The following is a 22,567-nucleotide window of genomic DNA, read 5'->3' as shown; positions in this document are numbered from 1 at the left end:
ATGCTGTGTTCTTCTATGTGCATTAGCACAACATAAAAATTTCTTCTAGTGAAGTTAATGGTTAATGATTCACTTGCTTAAATAGCTCTCTGACAGATATTTTTCACTATGTAGTTGATTATTTTTCTCTTCATTATTAAGCATCTTTATGCAGCTGATGTGAATAAACCACCACATTTAATCTGGCAGTTGTGTTAGAAATTCAAAAAAATCAGAGTTTATTCCAGATCTTCTGGAAAAAAACCCTGCATAACAAGGTCTTCAACTTATTGTATATATTTAAATTTTAAAGGTGCCTTCTAACTCAACATGTCTTTTTCATCTGAAAAATATTCACAACTCATTCCATATGATGTAAACATAGCACTCAAAAATGTACATGTTTGTGTTCATACCCTTAATTTTACACTTTACTATCTAGAAAAATACATGAACTGATGTTGTGGATCTTATGCTGTTCTTTTTTCTCAGAGAATACTTTAGAGAATATTTCTGTGTTGAAAATTATTTTATTGGATAATTTTAGTCAGTCCTATAAGTCAGAACCATTTGTCTTTACTCTCTCATTTGACCTTAAGTCAAATTAAAAATTCTGCCCATGGCCACTTGGTAAAAACGTATGTGTGTTTGTGTGTTTCAGGGGCCATTGCAATTTAGAGACGTGGCTATAGAATTCTCTCTGGAGGAGTGGCAGTGCCTGGACACTGCACAGCGGAATTTATATAGGAATGTGATGTTAGAGAACTACAGAAACCTGGTCTTCCTTGGTGAGAAAAACTTTAATACATAATTCATAATATACACAAAAGGTTTTATTTCTCTCTTTTGTAGAATTTTTTTAGTAATTTATTCTTTTATAAAAGAATTTCAGATCCACTTTTTCAAGAAAATCTTCAGAATTTGTTCATTTAGAAAATAATTTCTTCGGTGCCTCATGCCTGTAATCCCAGCACTTTGGGAGGCTGAGGTGGGGGGATTGCCTGAGGCCAGGAGTTCAAGACCAGCCTGGCCAACATTGTGAAACCCCATTTTTACTAAAAGTACAAGAAATTAGCCGGGCATGGTGGCACATGCCTGTAATCCCAGCTAATTGGGAAGGTGAGGCAGGAGAATAGCTTGAACCCAGGAGGTGGAGGTTGCAGTGAGTCAAAATCATGCCATTGCACTCCAGCCCAGGCAACAGAGCAAGATTTTGTCTCGAGGGGGAAAAAAAAGAAAAGAAAAAAATTTCTTCAAGATGTTTCATCTTAATCCAAACTTTCCATATTTCTGAGGTGAGCTGTAATCTTCACTCCAAATTAGTGGTAATTCCAGAAATTTACTGACATAAACTATTGTAGCTACCACCTGAAAATCTAATTGCCACCAATTTTTGATTCAGTAGTACCAGGAAGGAAAATTAAGAAACCTACAAATTGAAAGTATTTTCTTTCTTTCTTTCTTTCTTTTTTTTTTTTTTTTTTTGAGACAGAGTCTCACTCTGTCACCCAGGCTGGAGTGCAGTGGTGTGATCTCAGCTTACTGAAACATCCACCTCCCAGGTTCAAGCAATTCTTCTGCCTCAGCCTCCTGAGTATCTGGAACTACAGGGGCAAGTCACCATGTTTGGCTAATTTTTGTATTTTTAGTAGAGATGGGGTTTCTCCATGCTGGCCAGGCTGGTCTCTAACTCATGACCTCATGATTCACTCATCTTGGCCTCCCAAAGTGCTGGGATTACAGGCATGAGCAACTGCACCTGGCAAATTTAAAGTATTTTCTAAATATTTAGAAATTTCTGTTATAAATTTGTATTTTGGTATTAATTTACTATAATATTTTATTACATTGTCTTTGCTGAGCACATTACTAGCTTGTAATTGGAGAATATGAGCAAGATTCATGTTATTTATTTTTAATAAAACAGGTATTGTTGTCTCTAAGCCAGACTTAATCACCTGTCTGGAGCAAGGAAAAAAACCTTTGATCATGAAGAAACATGAGATGGTAGCCAACCCTTCAGGTAGGTGCGAGTGAAAATGAATACAGCAGACGACACAGATAATGGGTCCCAAAGTCAAAGAGAAAGCCAGTCCTTAAAGTGTGATTTGGGAAGCTGTGTTCCAAAGGAAATAGTTCCTGAGCAGCTATTTTTTTTTTTCTTTTTTAAATTTTGCTCTTATAAAGGGGTATCTTCTGCTTATGCTTTTAAATTCTGTAAAAATTCTACTTTTCTTTCAGTGAGCTCCCTTCAAGTTCACGGTGAGAGCCAGAGTCCTCTTCATGGCATATAAAAGACTGCACAATATGGCTGCTTTTTCATGGTTTTGGGGACACACAAATATCTGCATGATTTTGAGAATTATTTCTCTTTTTGCATCAGGTCTGACATGTGTGAGAGTAGTAGTTTCTGTTGAATTTTTTTGTTTATTTTTCTATTTAGTCCTTTCTATTTTTATTACTATATAGTCTTAAAATATACTTTGAAATTATAAGTGTGATATCCTTCTGCTTTGTTCTTTTTTTTTTTTCAAGATTGCTTTGGCTATTCAGAGTTTATTTTATTTTCATGTAAATTTTAGAATTGTATTTTCCATTTCTGTAAAAAAAAAAAAAAACACTGCAATTTTGACATGACGTTTATGAAATCTATAGATCACTTTGGATAATATGAAACTTTAATAATATTTATTATTTCAATCCCTAGACATAAAATATTTTAAAATTTATTTGGATCTTCTAATTTTTTCATTTTTTTATTGTAAACATTTTCTTACCTTCTTGGTTAATTTTTTTCTCAGAAATCTATTATTTAATGCTATATTAAATAAGATTTTTTCTTCCTCTATTTTATCAGATAGTTTGTTTTAAGCGTATGAAACCATACATGTACTTGTGTGTTAATTTTATATTTTGCTAATTTACTCAGTGTATTCATTAGTTTAGACAGGTTTTAATGTACTGTTTATGGTTTTTAAAATATAAGATGTATGATCAACAAACAGCAACTTTTATTTATTTTTCTTCAATTGCAATGGATTTTTTTCTTTCTTTCTTTCTTTTTTTGTTTTTTTGAGATGGGGTTTCACTCTTGTTGCCCAGGCTAAAGTGCAATGGCATGACTTCAGCTCACTGCAACCTTCGCCTCCTGGGTTCAAATGGTTCTCTTGCCTTAGCCTGCTGGGTAACTGGGATTACTGGTGCCCGCCACAACACCTAGCTAATTTTTTGTATTTTTTTGGTAGAGACTGGGTTTCACCATGTTGGCAAGGCTGGTCTCAAACTCCTGACCTCAGATGATCTGCCTGCCTCAGCCTCCCAAAGTACTGGAATTACAGGCATGAGGCAGCCCACCTGGCCCAATTGTGTGGGTTTCTATGTAGGCAGAACTGACCATAAACTGTGGCTCAGGTAACCGAAACTGAGTCATTGAACCACTTCAGGGACCCCAGTAAAGGCCAAAGTCTGCAAGCCTGCCTACATTACTATAAATGGGTGCCTTCCTCCAGGTCTCTGGAATGGCAGGACCTCTGCCAGACTGTGGCTGGGAGTTTGGGCTGGTTACAGAGTAAATTCAGAATTCTCTGTGGGACCAACTTGGGTGAAACCTATCCTGGTCTGTAGCCATGAACAGGGGTACTGTAGTTTCCCACCTGAATGAGAGCCTGCCTTCTGAATAGAACACTTCTCAACCTTAAGCTTTAACAGCATTCCACAACTCCCTCCCTGGCTCTCAAATCTCCCTTAGAGGCACTTATTTTGGAGATGGCATCTTGCTACATCTTTGATCTGGTCTTTGAGACCCAGGCTGGTCTCAAAATCCTGGCCTGAAGCAGTTTTCCAACCTTAATGTTCCATGGCGCTGTCATAACAGGTGTGAGTCATAATCCTGGTTCTCTCATAAAGGTATTTTTGTCAGGGATGGCTGACATTGTTTTGCTGTAAGGGAATATGAAAATAGGGCACTTTTAATCTTTTCATTTTACTGATGTCACTCTCCCTATATATTTTTACTTTCTATGTTCTCTTTCAGATTTGTTTGTAATTTTAGATTCAGATATTGAAGACAATATGCTAGAATTTGCATGCTGTGCCTGAAGTAAATTACATAATTAGTAGGCACCCATAGTTACTAAAGTAGTTATTTATGAATTTAAGTTTGCTGCAGGCAAAAAGGAATTATAGGATGTTCATCTACTTTTTTCAGCCTATATCTCCATAATAAAATAGTTTATTTCTTAATATTTGTTTTACATATCAGAGGGTCTAACCCCATTCTGCAAAATATATATTTCTTTATTTAACAATGTAAGGGTACTCTTTGCTTCCAGTGTTTGATTACAGCAGTTTCATTTTGTGTAAGAATACCATATATTTAAGACATTAAAAGTAACTAGTTTCTTTTAAATGCTAATTTATTTTCTTATTAGAACCTTCTATTTATAATTATACTGCATAATCTCTGAAATTCTACTGCCACACAGTGCATGCTAATGATTCAGAATACTTGCATTTCCTGAGTACACACTAACAGTTAAATATTGCAGTTATCTAGAATTTTTTTTTTTTTTTTTTTTGAAATGGAGTCATACTCTGTCACCCAGGCTGAAGTGTAGTGGTATGATCTTGGCTCACTGCAACCTCCACTTCCTGGGTTCAGGCTATTCTAATACCTCAGTCTCCCAAGTAACTGGGATTACAGGCGTGTGTCACCATCCCCAGCTAATTTTTGTATTTTTAGTAGAGATGGGGCTTCACCACTTTGGCCAGGCTGGTCTTGAACTCCTGACCTCAGGTGATCTGCTCATCTAGGCCTCCTAAAGTGTTGAGATAACAGTCGTGAGCCACTCTGCCCAGCCTGACAATTTTTTTTTAATTATACTTCAGTGTTGCATACAAGATTTTATGAGTAAACATTTCTCTTATTGTTGTTTTGAAGTTTTGAACCCCTCCGAGGTTCAACTGATTCTTCTGCCTTGACCTCCCGAGTAGCTGGGACTACAGGCATGAGCCACCACGCTCAGCTAATTTTTGTATTTTTAGCAGAGATGGGGTTTCACCATATTGGCCAATCTGGTCTGGAACTGCTGACCTCGGGATTTGCATGCTTTGGTCTCCCACAGTGCTGGGATTACAGATGTGACCCACTGCGTCTGGCCTCAGTGTAGGTTTCTTAACATTAGTTTATTGGGTGTTTTGGTTTTACTTATGTATTATAATTTTAGACAATTTGCAATTCTTTTTGTACACTTTAAGTCAATTTAAGGTTTAATTAAGAGATAAATTATGCATGTCTATCATAATCAGATTACATATGTATGTGCATTTATCTATAAATATGACCTCAACTTTAGTTATGGCTTATATTCTTTCTTAGCTGATTTTTGATGGTAGTTTTATCTTGTCTAAGTGAGTACTTATGGAGATAGTCTTATTATCACCATGTGTTTAATGGTGAGTATATATTTGCTTTTGTGAGAGAAACACTTCTACGATTTGAAAGTAATTTTCAAAAAGATATATAATTCTGTTTTTTTTTTCAGTTTTTCTTTTAAAAAAATTGTCTTAAAAACACGTAATATAAAATTTACCACCTTAAATCTATTGAAGTGTGCATTTCAGGGCCAGGCTTGGTGGAGGCTCTTATTTGTAATCCCAGGATTTTGGGAGGCCAAGACTGGAGGATCCATGGAGCCCAACAGTTTGAGACCAGCCAGGACAACATACGGTGACACCTCTCTATAAAAAAAATCATAATAATAGCCAGGCATAGTGATGTGCAGTTGTGGCCCCAGCTACCTGGGAGATTGAAGGGAAGTCAAAATTGTACCACTACACTCCAGCTTGGGTGACAGAGTGAGACCATGTCTCAAAAAAAAAGCTGTTCATTTCAGTCATGTTAAGTATATTCACATTGTTATGCAAAAGACTTCTAGAAACTTTACATCTTGTAAAACTAAAAGTCACTGACCATTAAGTAACAACTGCTCATTTTACCCTCTTTCCAGCCCTTGACAGACAAACCTTCCACTTTCTGATTTTATGATTTTGACTACTTAAGATTTATCTCATATATGTGGAATCATACAGTATCCATAATTTTGTCACTGGATTAGTTCAGGTGACATAATATTCTCAAAGTTCATCTTAAAATTGACAAGATTGTTTTTTCTAAGGTGGAATAATACTTCATCATATGTATATGTTTTTTTTTATATGTTTATAAATCAAGAGACATCTGCATTGCTTCAGCCTTTTGGCTTTTGTGAATACTGGTACATTTTCAATTATATCTTCCAGGTCCTGTGTTGCATATTTTTTTGTTGGTGGTGTTTTCCTTTTTTTTGAGATGGAGTCTCACTCTGTTGCCCAGGCTAAAGTACAGTGGTGTGATTTTGGCTCACTGCAACCTCTGCCTTCTGGGTTTAAGCGATTCTCCTATCGCAGCCTCCCAAGTAGCTGGGATTACAGGTACACGTCACATCACCAAGCTAATCTTTTATTTTTAGTAGAAATGGTGTGTTGGCCAGGCTGGCCTCAAACACCTGACCTCAGGTTATCTGCCCACCTCAGCCTCCCAAACTGCTAGGATTACAGGCTTGAGCCACTGCACCTGGCCTGTGTTACATATTTTGGATAGAGATTTATAAATGAGGAACATTTACAACATTTTAAAATAATGGCTGTGTCTTTGTTTTCCACCAGAAATCAACATGGGTTTTATTTTTATTGCACCTAATGGGTGTAAGGTGATTTTGTCATTGTGTGTGTTTTTTTTCATTTCTCTACAAATTAATGATTTTGTGTGTTCTTCCAAATGCTTTTCCTCACTTGTATATTTTTATGTTTAAGCATTTTATTTAAAATATATTATTGTATCATTCAGGGAAATAAACAACTTTATCAGTGTTGATATTCAGTTTTCAACATCATTTTTTGAAGAGATTATTTCTATTTTGTATGCATGGCAACTTTGTGGAAGATCATATACAGAAGGGTTCATTTCTGAGTTCTCTATTCTGTTCTTTCATTTGTTTATCTTTGTGTCAGTGTCACATTGTTTATGTTACTGTAGGTTTTTTTTTTTTTTTTGAGACAGAGTCTCGCTGTGTCACCCTGGCTGCAGTGCAGTGATGCAATCTCAGCTTACTGCAAGTTCCACCTCCCAGGTTCATGCCATTCTCCTGCCTCAGCCTCTGAAGTAGCTGGGACTAAAAGCGCCTGCTATCATGCCTGGCTAATTTTTTGTATTTTTAGTAGAGATGGCGTTTCACCATGTTAGCCAGGATGGTCTACATCTCCTGACCTTGTGATCCACCCACTTCGGCCTCCAAAAGTGCTGGGATTACAGGCATGAGCCACCACACCTGGGCATGTTACTGTAGGTTTTAACTGTAGGTTGTATTGACAACTTTGAAAAATAAAATTTTTTGCACCCTGAGCAAGAATATGTTGTAGAGTGTTTCATATTCACATATTTTTGAATTTGCCAGTTTCACTTTTGCTTTTAATTCCTAGTTTCATTCAGTTTTTGTTAGAAAACACACAGTGTGTAATTTTAGTATTTTAAAAATGATTGATTGTTGTTGTTTTGAGACAAGATCTTACTGTCACCCAGGCTGCAGTGCAGTGGCATAATTGTGGCTCATTGTAGCCTCAGCCTCCTGGACTCAAGTGGTCCTTTCTCCTCAGTTTTTTGAGTATCTAGGACTGTAGATATGCACTACCATGTCTGGCTAATTGTTTGCTTGTTTGTAGTGTTAGGATCTCACTATGTTGCCCAGGCTGGTCTCAAACTTTTGGCCCCAATGGATCTCCCAAAGTGTTAGGATTATAGCCAAGAGACACAGCACACAGTCAGTATTTTTAACTTAATAAAACTTCATATGTGTCCTAACAGAATACACCAGATGCAAATAGGAATACTGTGTATTATCTTGGTTTTCACTGGAGAGTTTTGTGTGTGTCTGTGAATCCTAGGTGGTCTATAATATGGTTTGGATGCCCATGTTCTTCAAACCTCATGCTGCAATATAAATTCTCACTGTTAGATGTGGGACCTGGTGGGATATGTTTGGGTCATGGGGGTGAATTTCTCATGATCCACCCATGTGTCACTTTCCCAGAGTTCTGGGATTACAGGCATGAGCCACTGCATCTGACTGGAAATTTACTTTTAAAGGCACAATGTTATACTGGAGAGCAGGAAGAGCTCTGTTGGGTATAAGTAACAGAATTTTCTTTTTATTCTATGTGGCTCTTTGCATTGTGCTCACCTGGGGCCCTTCATACACTTAACTCACTTATAAATTTTTTACAAATGTATTTTGGGCAGTCCGCTTTTGTTACATTTATATGTCCAGGAAGAAATTACAGCTTATGATATTTTGCTATGTCATCTTGCTTATGCAGTTTGTATAATTGTATAGGTTAGATTTGTAAAGTATATTTATCTGTGTCTACCAATTGAAGTGATGTGCTTTTATTGTTTCTTTCAGTTATGTGTTCTCATTTTGCCCAAGATCTTTGGCCAGAGCAGAGCCTAAAAGATTCTTTCCAAAAAGTGACACTGAGAAGATATGAAAAATATGGACATGATAATTTACAGTTTAAAAAGGGCTGTGAAAGTGTGGATGAGTGTAAGGTGCACAAAAGAGGTTATAATGGACTTAACCAATATTTGACAACTACTCAAAGCAAAATATTTCAGTGTGATAAATATGTGAAAGTCATTCATAAATTTTCAAATTCAAACAGACATAAGATAAGACATACTGGAAAAAAACCTTTCAAATGTATAGAATGTGGCAAAGCTTTTAACCAGTCTTCAACCCTTACTACACATAAGAAAATTCATACTGGGGAGAAACCCTTCAAATGTGAAGAATGTGGCAAAGCCTTCAACTGGTCCTCACACCTTACTACACATAAGATAATTCATACTGGAGAGAAACGGTACAAATGTGAAGACTGTGGCAAAGCCTTTAGCCGGTTTTCATACCTTACTGCACATAAGATAATTCATAGCGGAGAGAAACCCTATGAATGTGAAGACTGTGGCAAAGCCTTTAAGCGCTCCTCTAACCTTACTACACATAAGATAATTCATACTGAAGAGAAACCCTACAAATGTGAAGAATGTGGCAAGGCCTTTAAGCGCTCCTCTATCCTTACAGCACATAAGATAATTCATAGTGGAGAGAAACCCTACAAATGTGAAGAATGTGGCAAAGCCTTTAAGCACCCCTCTGTCCTTACTACACATAAAAGAATTCATACTGGAGAGAAACCTTACAAATGTGAAGAATGTGGCAAAGCCTTTAAGTACTTCTCATCCCTTACTACACATAAGATAATTCATAGTGGAGAGAAACCCTACAAATGTGAAGAATGTGGCAAAGCCTTCAACTGGTCCTCACACCTTACTACACATAAGAGAATTCATACTGGAGAGAAACCCTACAAATGTGAAGAATGTGGTGAAGCCTTTAAGTACTCCTCTTCCCTTACTACACATAAGATAATTCATACTGGACAGCAACCCTTCAAATGTGAAGAATGTGGCAAGGCCTTTAAGTGCTTCTCTATCCTTACTACACATAAGAGAATTCATACTGGAGAGAAACCCTACAAATGTGAAGAATGTGGCAAAGCCTTCAACTCGTCCTCACACCTTACTGCACATAAGAGAATTCATACTGGGGAGAAACCCTACAAATGTGAACGATGTGGCAAGGCTTTTAAGCGCTCCTTTATCCTTAATAGACATAAGAGAATTCATACTGGAGAGAAACCCTACAAATGTGAAGAATGTGGCAAAGGCTTTAAGTGCTCCTCTACCCTTACTACACATAAGGTAATTCATACTGGAGAGAAACTATAAATGTGAAGAATGTGGCAAAGCTTTAAACTATCCCACTATCCTTTTTTCACATAAGAAAATTCATATTGGAGGGAAACCATACAAGTGTGATAAATGTGGCAAAGCCTTTATTTCATCCTCAAACCTTAGTAGACGTTAGATAATTCATGCAGGAAAGAAACCCAACAAATAAGAAAATGCAGCAAAGCCTTTAAGGACACCTCTGCCCTTACCAGACATAAGATAATTCATACTGGAGAGAAACCCTGTGAGTTTGATGAATGTGGGAAAGTCTTTAACCAGCTATCAACTTTTACTAAATATGAGAATTTATATGGAACATAAACCCTACAAATATAAAGAATGTGACAAATCTTTTAGGAAGTTCTGAACCCTTCTTACACATAATTCATGCTGGACAAAATTCCTACAAGTTTGAGGAATGTGGCAAAGCCTATAACAAGTTTTCAATTTTTTTTTTTCTTTTTGAGATGAAGTATCATGCTTGCCACCCAAGCTGGAGTACAATGCCATGATCTTGGCTCACTGCAACCTCTGCCTCCTGGGTTTAAGCCGTTCTCCTACCTCAGCTTCCTGAGTATCTGGGATTACAGGTGTCCTCCAACATGCCCAGCTAATTTTATTATTTTTAGTAGAGATACGACTTCGCCATGTTTGCCAGGCTGGTCTTGAACTCCTGACCTTAGGTGATCCACCCATCTTGGCCTCTTAAAGTGCTGGGATTACAGGCATGAGCCACAACACCCGGCCACAAGTTCTCAATTCTTAAGAGACATGGTGATAATTCATGCTGAAGAGGAAATCCACAAAGCTAAAAAATGTGACATTGCTTTTACGAACATCTCCAACTTCTCTGTACATAACAATAATTATACTAGTGTGAAACCCTAGAAATATATAAAATGTGACAAAGCCTTTATATGGTTGCCACACTTAATTGTAGGTAGGATAATTCATAATGGCAAAACTACAAGTGTGAAGAATGTGGCAAAACTTTTAATCAGTTCTTACACCTTATTTCACAGGAAAGCTAGTATCTTTGAGAAAAATTGTACAAATAGAAGGAATATGGAAAACCCATTAATTCCTACTCACATCTAACTCAACATAAAAATCTTCCTTTTAATAGAAGCATTAAAATTGCAATTGCTGTCAAAAAAAACTTTCAGAAAGTATAAGCCTTTAAAGTGAAGAAGAGTATATATTGTGAAGATAAGCATTACAAATATAAAGGGAGTTATATAGTACATTTACTAGTGTCACAGATCTTATTGCACACATTTTGTACTGGAGGAAAATCCTCAAGCAGTTGCTCAAGCTTTGTTCAACATCAGGGAATTTATATTGGAGATGAGTCCTACAAACGTATTAAGTTTAGAAACACTTTTTTTTTTTCCAGAAACTATAGCTTAGAAAACGCCAGAGAGTTTATGCTAAAATACAATTTTGCAGATGCAGTAAATATGAAAAAATATTTAATTCAAAATAGATGATTGTATATAAATATCAGAGAAATTACAGTAGAATAACTAAGGCCCTGACACTTCAAACATTACACTAAATCAGAATATTGAGTATAAAAACTAATCCACAATTGCAGTTTTTAAGTAAATGATTTCTTTGTAACTTTAAAAGGAGTAGATTTTTGGAAGCATTGTAATTATGTTGAAAGTATACTTGTTTCCTTGAATAAAATTTTTTGAAAGCTGAATAATGATGTAATACAGCTTTCAAATTATGCTGTTATTTTACTTCTATTCACATGTGAGAAAGCATGTGATCAGTTGCTTCTGCATCAGAGATATTCTATTTTTTTTACATTATTTGGACATTATGACTTTTTCTATAAAATAGAATTAAAATGTAAGATGCATAATGAAAACACAAGTGGAGAGGCTCTTTGTAGTAAAATTCTATTAAGTAATGTATAAGGTAAATGTTCAGAGCAATACTTTATTATAGTGACACAAAGAAATAACAAAGTATATTAAAATAAATGAGTATATTACTTTACTACTTGTACTTTTATGTAATAAAATGCAGTACATTTTAAAACTGCTAGGGCCGGGCTTGATGGCTCATGCCTGTAATTTCAGCACTTTGGGAGGCCAAGGCGGGCAGATCACCTGAGGTCAGGAGTTTGAGACCAGCCTGACCAACATGGAGAAACCTAGTCTCTACTAAAAATACAAAAAAATTAACCAGGCATGGTGGTGCATGCCTGTAATCCCAGATACTCAGGAGGCTGAGGCAGGAGAATCACTTGAATCTGGGAGGCAGAGGTTGCAGTGAGGCGACATTGTACCATTGCACTCCAGTCTGGACAACAAGAACAAAGCTCTGTCTCAAAAAAAAAAATTGTTAGATTATTTGTGAACTTAATTTTATTTTATTTTTACCATGGTAAGACTATTGTGTGTTTAATGAACCATTATTGTGCCACTAACTGTATCCCACTTTACTCAAGGGTATAGGTACAATATTGTAGGAATATACTATTTCATACATTGTAAAATATGTAAATATATAAAATATGTAAAATATGAATACATTGTAATCACTGTCAGTGGCTTTAAACTGCAAATGAGTTAAAGAATATTGTTCCCATAGATTAAATTTTGACTCTTTATTCTTATTGAAATTTTTTATTTGTATTTGTGGGTATATAATATGTGTATATATTTATGCCTTATTGACATCTTTTGACTCAGGCCTACAATATGTAGTAATTACATTATGGTAAATAAAGTATCCATCACCTCTAGCACTTATCTTTTGTATTACCAATAGTGTAATTATATGCTTTTATTCATTTTAAAATGTACAATTGAATTGTTATTGACTACAGGATTATTTTTATGGTCATAATAATTGTACAAAAATGTAAATAAAATACGGCCAGGCACAGTGGCTCACATCTGTAATTCCAGCACTTTGGGAGGCCAAGGCGGGTGGAATGCTTGAGGTTAGGAGTTCAAGGCCAGCCTGGCCAACGTGGTGAAACCTGGTCTCTACTAAAAACACAAAAATTAGACAGGCATGGTGGCGCATGCCAGGAGGCTGAGGCAGGAGAATCGTTTGAGCCCAGGAGGCGGAGGTTGCAGTGAGCTGAGATCACACCACTGCACTCCAGCCTGGCTGACAGAGTGAGTCTCCATCTCAAAAAAAAAAAAAAAAGAAAGAAAAGAAATAAAAATAAAATCCATACATTTCTGAGTCCTGAAAAATTATAAATACTTGTAATATAGTTTTCCTTGAACATGTGGTCTCTGCCTGGAAACATATAGACTTTTAGTTTTAATTTACATAGTTAAATATACACATATTACTCTGAAGATAAACCTGAGGTGTAAGAAAATTATGAATTGAGTGTTTTTGTGTGAGTATAGGTTTGTACATATTTTCAGAATAAAAGAACAATTATTGCAACAAAACAAATTATGTTAATTAGGTGATTAACAAAACTAAACACTTTTAAAATGGTGAAAGCAAATCTATACTTTCTGCTTTGTATTGAATTTATTAATATAAAATGTTCTGGCCTGTGATTCGGAGTCTCCCCAGAGTCTGCCTATTAAAGCACAGGCAACTTTGTCTCCAGAAACAACTCTTTTGAGTACAATAATAAAAGCCCTCTTAAAACAGGAAAAAAAAAATCATTTTTAACACTTATTTGAATGAACATTCAAAAAAAATTGAATAATTGGATATATTTTTATTGTTCTATGTGTGTGAATGTATAAATGGTGCATAAAAAAATAATTTAAGCCAGAAAAATGGTGTTATTTGTAATGAATAAAACTAAAAAGTAATTATTATATCCAGTTAATATCTTTGTTTATGTAGATAACAAAAGCAGCAGAAAGACTTTTTTTTTTTCACAATGGAGTCTTGCTCTGTCTCCCAGGCTGCAGAGCAGTGGCATGAAAGCTCATGGCAACCTCCACCTCCTGGGTTCAAGCAATTCTCCTGCCTCAGCCTCCTAAGTAGCTGGGATTACAGGCGTGCACCACCACATCTGACTAATTTTTTATTTTTAGTAAAGAAAGGGTTTCATCATGTTGGCCAGGCTGGTTCCAAACTCCTGACCTCATGATCTGCCTGCTTCAGCCTCCCACGGTGCTGGTATTAGAAGCATGAGCCACCGTGCCCAGCGAAAGATGATTTTAAAAGTTTATTTAGGTGGGTAGGCAACATTCTAAGATAATACCCTGGATTACCAGTCTGTTGCACACCTGCTGTGTAATACTTTACTCTTGAGTGTAAAAAAATATGTATGACTGTGGTGGGAAATCACTTATGAAATTAGGTTACTCATCTGTAGACTTTGTGTTTATCAAAATGGAGATTACCCTGATTGTGCTAAACTTAATCAGAGGTGCTCTTAAGAGAAAGAGACATATCATAGAAAAACACCCCTGCTGGCCTGAAAGTAAGTGATTTCTAGATAGAACATGTTGTAAGCTGCTTATGGTGGCCACATGGCAGGAAAAATGTTTGTATATTGTCATCATTTCTGCCTCCTGCATGTTGCTTCCAGTAAGGAACATAAGAGGATCCTATGGCAGAGGGAAAAAAAAGGGAATCTCATTCATTCAAGAAATAATCACCTCTCATGCGGGATAGCTTAAGAGAAACAGGACACCGCAACAGGACCACATTAATGGGAGGCAAAGGGAAACCTGAGTGAAAGTGCTCTCTAGCATTATGGAGTAGTATTTAGTAAGCTGTACTGAATGATCAGCCTCTAGGGTACCAATAGTCTACCAACAAGGATGAACTCATTCTATTTGAATCAGCATGTCTGCACCATTCTGGTGACACAGGTTTACACTATTTATTATAGAAATGCCATGAAGACTAGTGGGTAATGTCCTAGAATTGAACTTATTTCAAAAAGTATACCTAATTGTCTGTTTTCAAATTTGAAAAACCTTAAAAACAATGAATTTATAAATAATTAACTTCTAATTATAGAGGATTCTACTATACTGTAATACAAGATTAAACTGTAAACACCTTAATATGAATAGCTTTTGAATGCATGATTAGTTATGTAGATAGTTTCTTTTAGATTCACATGACCAAAGTAACAATTAGAGAAAACATTTGAAATGGAATAAAATTAACCAAAACCACATTTTGTCAATGGCTTTGCATAATTGCCATACTTACGGAAATGGCCAGATGACTAACAAGAAACAAAGACAAGATTTAGGCTTTACTCAATGATTGTTTTTGATCTTTTGAAATCTGAAATCCTGGCTAAAGTATTCAAAGGGAGTATTTTATAGGGGCTTCCCAGGGTTTCCAAGTAAATGAAGAAAGAATTTTTTTTTTTTTAGAAGGATTCTCACTCTGTCACTCACGCTGCACTGCAATGGCACGTTCTCAGCTCACTGCAACCTCCGCCTCCCTGGTTCAAGTGATTCTTCCGCCTCAGCCTCCTGAGTAGCTGGGATAACAGGCACCCGCCATTATGCCCGGATAATTTTTGTAGTTTTAGTAGACATGGGATTTCATGTTAGCCAGGCCCGTCTTGAACTCCTGACCTCAGATGATCCACCCGCCTCAGCCTCCCAGAGTGCTGGGATTACAGGCATGAGCCACTTTGCTCAGCCAGAATAATTTTGATATGCAGGAAAATGCACATTATGTACACACATTGCTCTTCTCTGATTTGCTTCAACACTGAAAAACTGAAGATTGTAAATGTAGTCTCAATTTAGAGTTAACAAAAGATTTGTTTTTCAAAAAAGCAAATGTATAAAATTAATGGGTAACAGATGCCATTAGTTGCTAAAAAACAGTATGACTAAAGTTGGTAATTATCTAGCTATGCAAATAACAGCCCAATTAAATTAAGACTCTAATGGGTGCATGTGGAAAGCATTGATGTGCAGTGTGGTGCACCTCCACTCAGCATTTCCTTACTGTCTCTTTACAGAGATGCCAATTCCCCCTGAATTACTCAGGGTCCATACTGGTTTTAGAAATGTTTGTTCTCTGCTGCTGTAAAGAAATAGCACTTGCACATAAATTTAATTTTTCATAGCAAGGCCATTTTTACTTTTTGCAGAAAGGGTACACTTGCCAGCAGTTTTGCCACGAGTACACTGAATGAAGGAGACAGAGTCATTTATAACTTGACGTGTCCACCCTACTGCTGTGTCCGGTTTTCATTGGCTGGAATGGGACCTCACATTCTGTATTTGTCCCAATTGTTTAGCAACTTAGAACTTTTTAAAAGAGGCAAAGGCAGAGGAGAACAAAAGAAGGAGGAAGTAACTTGTGGAATGCTGAGAAAGGTAAAAACACCTTCAAATAAGGAGGAGGAACAGGCTATGACCTAATGCTTGCTTGGATTAGTATAAGCATGCCAGGGCAAATATTTAGGCTAAATTGTGGGAGCTAAGAACATAAAGTACATTGATTTTTTAATTGTGCTTAGCAGATATTTAAGAATGTTAGCACAGGTCTTTGAATAAACTTTGCTTCTAAGAGAAGTTACTATTTATTCATAATTAGACAGGTAGAAAAGTCTTTGAAGAGGAACCTCTACTTTACTTTTTATACTGGAAACTGAGAATGCTGTGTTCAGAGTGATTACTGAAAACATAGTTAATACACTTCTTCCATATGATAATAAAATGTTATAAATCTTACTCTGCCTCAGAAAAGCTTTTACTAAAAGATTATGTATAGTACTTGATTTGAGTTTATGAAAAATTTTAATATTCCAGATAATTCAGACATCAATGAAATCTCATAAAACATTTGAATAAGATAATGTCTTCTTAGTGAAGAATTTTATATTACCAGTAAATTTAGAAAAAAAAATAGAAAACCAGGCTGAATGCGGTGGCTCGTGCCTGTAATGTCAGCATTTTGGGAGGCCAAGGCGGGTGGATCACCTGAGGTCTGGAGTTCGAGACCAGCCTGACCAACATGGTGAAACCCCATCTCTACTAAAAGTACAAGAAATTAGCCAGGCATGGTGGCAGGTGCCTGTAATCCCAGCTACTGGGGAGGCTGAGGCAGAAGAGTTGTGTGAACCTTGAGGGCAGAGGCTGCAGTGAGATGAGATTGTGCCATTGTACTCCAGCCTGGGCAACAAGAGCAAAACCCCATCTCAAAAAAGAAAAAAAAAAAAAAAAAAAAAAAACCCTAGTACCTTAAGCAAAATAACAGTGTTTGACACCTGTGTAGCAATCAAAAAAGTGCTATTCATGATCAGTTTTTGTTTTTTGTTTTTTGTTTTTTGAGACAGAGTCTTGCTGTGTCACCCAGGCTAGAGTGCAGTGTTGTGATCTCAGATCACTGCAACCTCTGGCTTTTGGGTTTAAGCGATTCTCCTGCCTCAGCCTTCCTAGTAGCTGGGACTCCAGGTGCCCACCACCAAGCCCAGCTGATTTTGTTGTTTTGAGAGGAGTCTTACTTTGTTGCCTAGGGTGGAGTACAGTGGCATGATCCTGGTTTGTTGACTGCAACCTTGGCCTCACAGGTTCAAGAGATTCTCCTGCCTCAGCCTCCTGAGTAGCTGGGATTACAGGCACCCACCACCACACACAGCTAATTTTTTGTGTTTTTAGTAGAGATGGGGTTTCACCATGTTGCCCAGGCTGGTCTTGAACTGCTGACCTCAAGCAATCCACCAGCCTCGGCCTCCCAAAGTGCTGGGATTACAGGTGTGAGCCACCACACCCAGGAATTTTTGTATTTTTAGGAGAGACGGTGTTTCACCGTATTGGCCAGGCTAGTCTCAAACTCCTGACCTTGTGATCTACCCACCTCGGCCTCTCAAAGTGCTGGATTACAGGCATGAGCCACCATGCTTGACCTGATCATTGTTAAAGTAGCAATAGCATGACATGCTTTCCTAGGACCTGCTGGCCTGTTTTTCACTGATATAAAGTGAAGAAGGCATTGAAATAGCAAAGGCAGGTGATATAAATTGAATACTTATATGAAATAAATTTTAAATAAAAATTAGCATTTGATGTTGTACAACTATAGGTGAGACTATTAGTGTGAGGTCATATTTTTACTTATATTGACAAAATAACCATTCACAATATTCTTATTTAGAACAATTTTCCTTTTCTACTGTGTTTTTGCTAGCTTTTGATCAAATATTACAGGAACTCAATAGAAATCAACAAAATTAATCTTTATTTTACTAGAAGGGTTATTGATGCATATGCTAATTTTTTTTCAGTTTTTTGTTTATTGCAGAGAAGTGGATGTCCTACCAGAAAACTGCTACTCTCATCTATATTCACATTGACTAATAGTGAATGGAAGTGAAGTGGGTAAAAGGTAAATGTGTCTTCTATCTTTTTTCATCCATTGGCTGAAGAACAGGAAAATGTGGAAAATAAAAGAAAATATAACCCCTGAAAGATCATGAAGAAGCTCTCTTTACCAGACAAAAAACCTTATAGGGGATTTTTTTGTTTGTTTTATTATTGTACCATCTGCTTCTATGAGTTTTTTTTTTTTTTTTTTTTTACACTTTACATAGAAATAGGATTATGTGGGCTGGGCACAGGGGCTGATGCCTGTAATCCCAACACTTTGAGGGGCTGAGGTGGGTGGATCAATTGAGGTCAGGAGTTTGAGACTAGCCTGGCCAACATGAGGAAATCCCACCTCTACTAAAAACATAAAAATTTGCTGGGTGTGGTGGTACATGCCTGTAATTCCAGGTCCTGAGGAGGCTGAGGCAGGAGAATCTCTTGAACCTGGGAGGTGGAGGTCGCAGTGAGTGGAGATGGTGCCACTGCACTCCAGCTTGGGTGACAAAAGCAAAACTCCATCTCAAAAAAAAACCAGGATTTTGTTTTTTTTCTGTGCTGACTTATTTTACTTAGCATAATATCTTTCAGGTTCATGAATGTTGTTGCAAATAACAAGACTTTCTTATTTTTAAGGGCTGAATAGCATTTCATTGTGTATATATACCATATTTTCTTTCTCCATTCACCTATTGATGGACACTTAGGTTGATTTCATACCTTAGCTATTGTGAGCAATCAACTTCCTTCCTTCTCTTTTATTTTGGTGTTGTTTTGTTTTGTTTTGCTTGAGATGGAGTCTCATTCTGTTACCCAAGCTGGAGTGCAGTAGTGCAATCTCAGCTCACTGCAAACTCTGCCTATCAGGTTCAAGTGATTCTCATGCCTAAGCCTCCCGAGTAGCTGAGATTACAAGTGTGCGCCACCACACCAGGCTAATTTTTGTATTTTTGGTAGAGGAAGGCTTTCACCATGTTGACCAGGCTGCTTTTCATTTGTTTATATATTTCTTTCTTCCTTTCTTTCATTTCTAGAAGTATTTTAATTTTAATATATAAATTATGACTTGTAAAAACCTTCATTTCTCTGTCTTTGCTTACTGTTATGGCTGATTAAAAAATAGGTTTTCAAAATTTCCTGGATAAAGGTTATTACTTTATTGTTAACATAACTTGAGACAATATAGAAATGAAAATAAACATTTATTAGTAAAACAGAAATTATCTAGCTACTGGTAGTCATTTGAATTAATAGAGTGTAAACTTTTTGGTTACCAAGAGGATGTACCATGCCATTCATGAGAAATTTACCCCCATGACACAAACATGTCCCAGCAGGTCCCACATCCAACATTGAGGATTTATTTTGCAGCATGAGGTCTGGAGAACATGGACATCCAAACCATATTATATACCAACTTGGCTTCACAGACACGCACAAAACTCTCCAGTCAAAACCAAGATAATACACAATATTCCCATTTGCATCTGGTGTATTCTGTTAGGACATATACCAAGTTTTATTAAATTTAAAAGTACTGACTGGGTACAGTGGCTCTCACCTATAATCCTAACACTTTGGGAAACCAAGGTAAGAGGATCCATTGGTGCCAAAAGTATGAGACCAGCCTGGGCAACATAGTGAGATCCTAACACTACAAACAAGCAAACAATTAGCCAGACATGGTAGTGCATGACTGTAGTCATAGCTACCAGAAAAGTGAGGTGAAAGCATCACTCGAGCCCAGGAGGCTGAGGCTATAGTGAGCCAAAATTATGCCACAGCACTGCAGCCTGGTGACAGATCTTCTCTCAAAATAACAACAACAAATCACTTTAAAAATACTAAAATTATACACTGTGTGTTTTCCAACAGAAACTGAATGAAGCTAGGAATTAAAAGCAAAAGTCAAACTGGCAAATTCAAAACCATGTGAATATGAAACATACTCTTCAACATATTCTTGCTCAGGAATCCAAAAATATAATTTTTCAAAGATGTCAATACAACCTACAGTTAAAAGCTAGAGAATATAAACAATGTGATACAGAAACAAAGATAAACAGATGAAAGAACTGAATGGAGAGCTCAGAAATTAACCCTTCTGTACATGATCAAATGATCTTCCACGAAGTTGCCAGGAGCAAAAAATAGAGACAAATAATCTCTTCAAAAAAATGATGTTGAAAACTGAATATCAGCACTGATAAAATAAAGTTGGATTATTTCCTAGAATGATACAAAAATATATTTTAAATAAAATACTTAGACATAAAAAAACTAACAAATATTTTAGAAAAACTACAGGAAAAAGACATGACATTGGTCTTGGCACCATTTTCTTAGATACAAAATTAAATACTTGAGCAGCAAATGAAATAACAGAGAAGTTTAACTACAATAGGCTTCAAAATTTCTCCATATCAAAAAACAATTCAAGAGTAATGACATCCCTTAGAAAGTAGGTGAAAACATTTGCAAATTAAATGTGAAAGAAGTTAATATTCAAAATATATAAACAACTCTTAAAACCAAACAATAAAGTTGAATAACTTGATTTAGAAATGGACAAACAAAATTTTCATTAGAAAAGTACACAAATGAGAAAAAGCATTTGAAAGGACAGACAAAATTACTAATTTGTAAAGAAATGAAAAAAAAAACCACAATGACAAACAAAATCACCTCATACCCATTAATATGGCCATGATAAATTTTTTTAAAAACACCAAATCTGTTGATACGACAAAAATGAAATCCATGTTGAATGTTGGTGGAAAACAAAGATGCAGCCATTATTTTTAAAAGTTATAAATGTTCCTCATTTATAAATCTATATCCAAAATATGTAACAAAGGCCAGGCACAATGGCTCAAGCCTATAATCCTAGTAATTTAGGAAGCTGAGGGGGCAGAACTCTTGAGGTCAGGAGTTTGAGACCAGCCTGGCCCCATCTCCACTAAAAATACAAAAAATTAGCTGGGTGTGGTGGTGGGTGTCTATAACCCCAGCTACTCAAAAGGCTGAAGCAGGAGAATCGGTTGAACCCAGGAGGCAGAAGTTGCAGTTAGCTGAGATCACACCACTGCACTCCAGCCTAGGTGACAAAGCAACACTCTGTCTGAGGGAAAAAAAAAAAAAAAATGCAACACTGGACCTGGGAGGCATATTTGAAAATTCATCTTTATTATACCAGTATTCACAAAAGCCAAAAGGCTGAAGCAACCTAGATGTTCCTTGATTTATAAACATATCAAAAAATGTAACATATACATACAATGGAATATTATTCCACCTTGAACAATCTTGTTACATTTTAAGATGAACATTGAGAATATTATGTCAGTTGAATTAATCCAGTAACAAAATTATGGATACTGTTTGATTCCACTTATATGAGATATCTTAAGTAGTCAAAATCATAAAAACAAAAAAATGGAAGTTTTGTCTGTCAAAAGCTGGAGAGAGGGTAAAATGAGATGTTGTTACTTAATGTTTACTGAGTTTTAGTTTTGCAATATGTAAAGTTTCTAGAAATCTTTTGCACAACAATGTGAATATACTTAACATGCCTGAAGTGAACAGCATTTTTTTTTTTTTTTTTGAGACAGCGTCTCACTCTGTTACACAAGCTGGAGTGTAGTGGCACAATTTTGACTCCCCCTCTATCCCCCATGTAGCTGGGACCACAGCTGCACACCACCATACCTGGCTATTATTAAGTTTTTTTTATAGAGAGGGGTCTCCATATATTCCCCAGGCTGGTCTCAAACTTTTCAGCTCCAGATATCCTCCTGTCTTGACCTCCCAAAATTCTGGGATTACAGATGAGAGCCACAACCACAGCTGGCTGTGAAATATACACTTCAATAAATTTAAGATGGTAAATTTTATGTTGTGTGTTTTTAAAACAACGTTTTCAAGGAAAAACTGACAAAAATACAGAATTGTAAATCTTTTTAAAAATTAACTTCGAATCACAAAAGTGTTTCACAAAAAGAAAATATATATTCATCATTAAACACATCGTGAAAATAAGACTATCTCCATGACTACTCACTTAGACAAGATAAAACTACCATCAAAAATCAGCTAACAAAGAACATGAGATAAGCCATAAGTAAAATTGGGGTCATATTTATAGATAAACATGCATGTCAGGCCTCTGAGCCCAAGCTAAGTGATCATATCCCCTGTCACCTGCACATATACACCCAGATGGCCTGAAGTAACTGAAGAATCACAAAAGAAGTGAAAATGGCCTGTTCCTGCCTTAACTGATGACATTACCTTGTGAAATTCCTTCTCCTGGCTCAGAAGCTCCCCCACTGAGCACCTTGTGACCCCTGCCCCTGCCCACCAGAGAACAACCCCCTTTGATGGTAATTTTCCATTACCTACCCAAATC

At 36.4% G+C, this 22,567-nt stretch overlaps 2 protein-coding genes across 4 annotated transcripts in view; both read left to right on the top strand.

Moving 5' to 3' along the window:
* LOC134738876 (zinc finger protein 737) overlaps positions 1-19,724 on the top strand; it is a 31,118-nt gene extending 11,394 nt beyond the window's left edge. The window contains exons 2-5 of one of the 3 annotated variants that reach the window (XM_063658826.1): positions 641-767; positions 1,907-2,002; positions 8,478-9,835; positions 18,098-19,724. In XM_063658826.1, the coding sequence (XP_063514896.1) occupies positions 641-767; positions 1,907-2,002; positions 8,478-9,835; positions 18,098-18,169 (1,653 nt within the window). In that variant the 3' untranslated portion in view covers positions 18,170-19,724. Of the gene's footprint in view, positions 1-640; positions 768-1,906; positions 2,003-2,220; positions 2,475-8,477; positions 9,836-18,080 lie in introns of those variants that run through there. The other 2 variants (XM_063658827.1, XM_063658828.1) reach the window with 2 other exon arrangements.
* LOC129020572 (zinc finger protein 486-like) overlaps positions 9,778-22,567 on the top strand; it is a 168,107-nt gene continuing 155,317 nt past the window's right edge. The window contains exon 1 of the mRNA XM_054465122.2: positions 9,778-9,835. The gene's annotated coding sequence lies outside the window, so the exon portion shown is untranslated. The remainder of the gene's footprint in view (positions 9,836-22,567) is intronic.

The sequence above is a fragment of the Pongo pygmaeus genome, chromosome 20, assembly GCF_028885625.2.
Source record: "Pongo pygmaeus isolate AG05252 chromosome 20, NHGRI_mPonPyg2-v2.0_pri, whole genome shotgun sequence".
NCBI lineage: Eukaryota > Metazoa > Chordata > Mammalia > Primates > Hominidae > Pongo > Pongo pygmaeus.
Note: the sequence above shows the minus strand (reverse complement) of the source record. Positions and strands in the feature narration are given on the sequence as shown.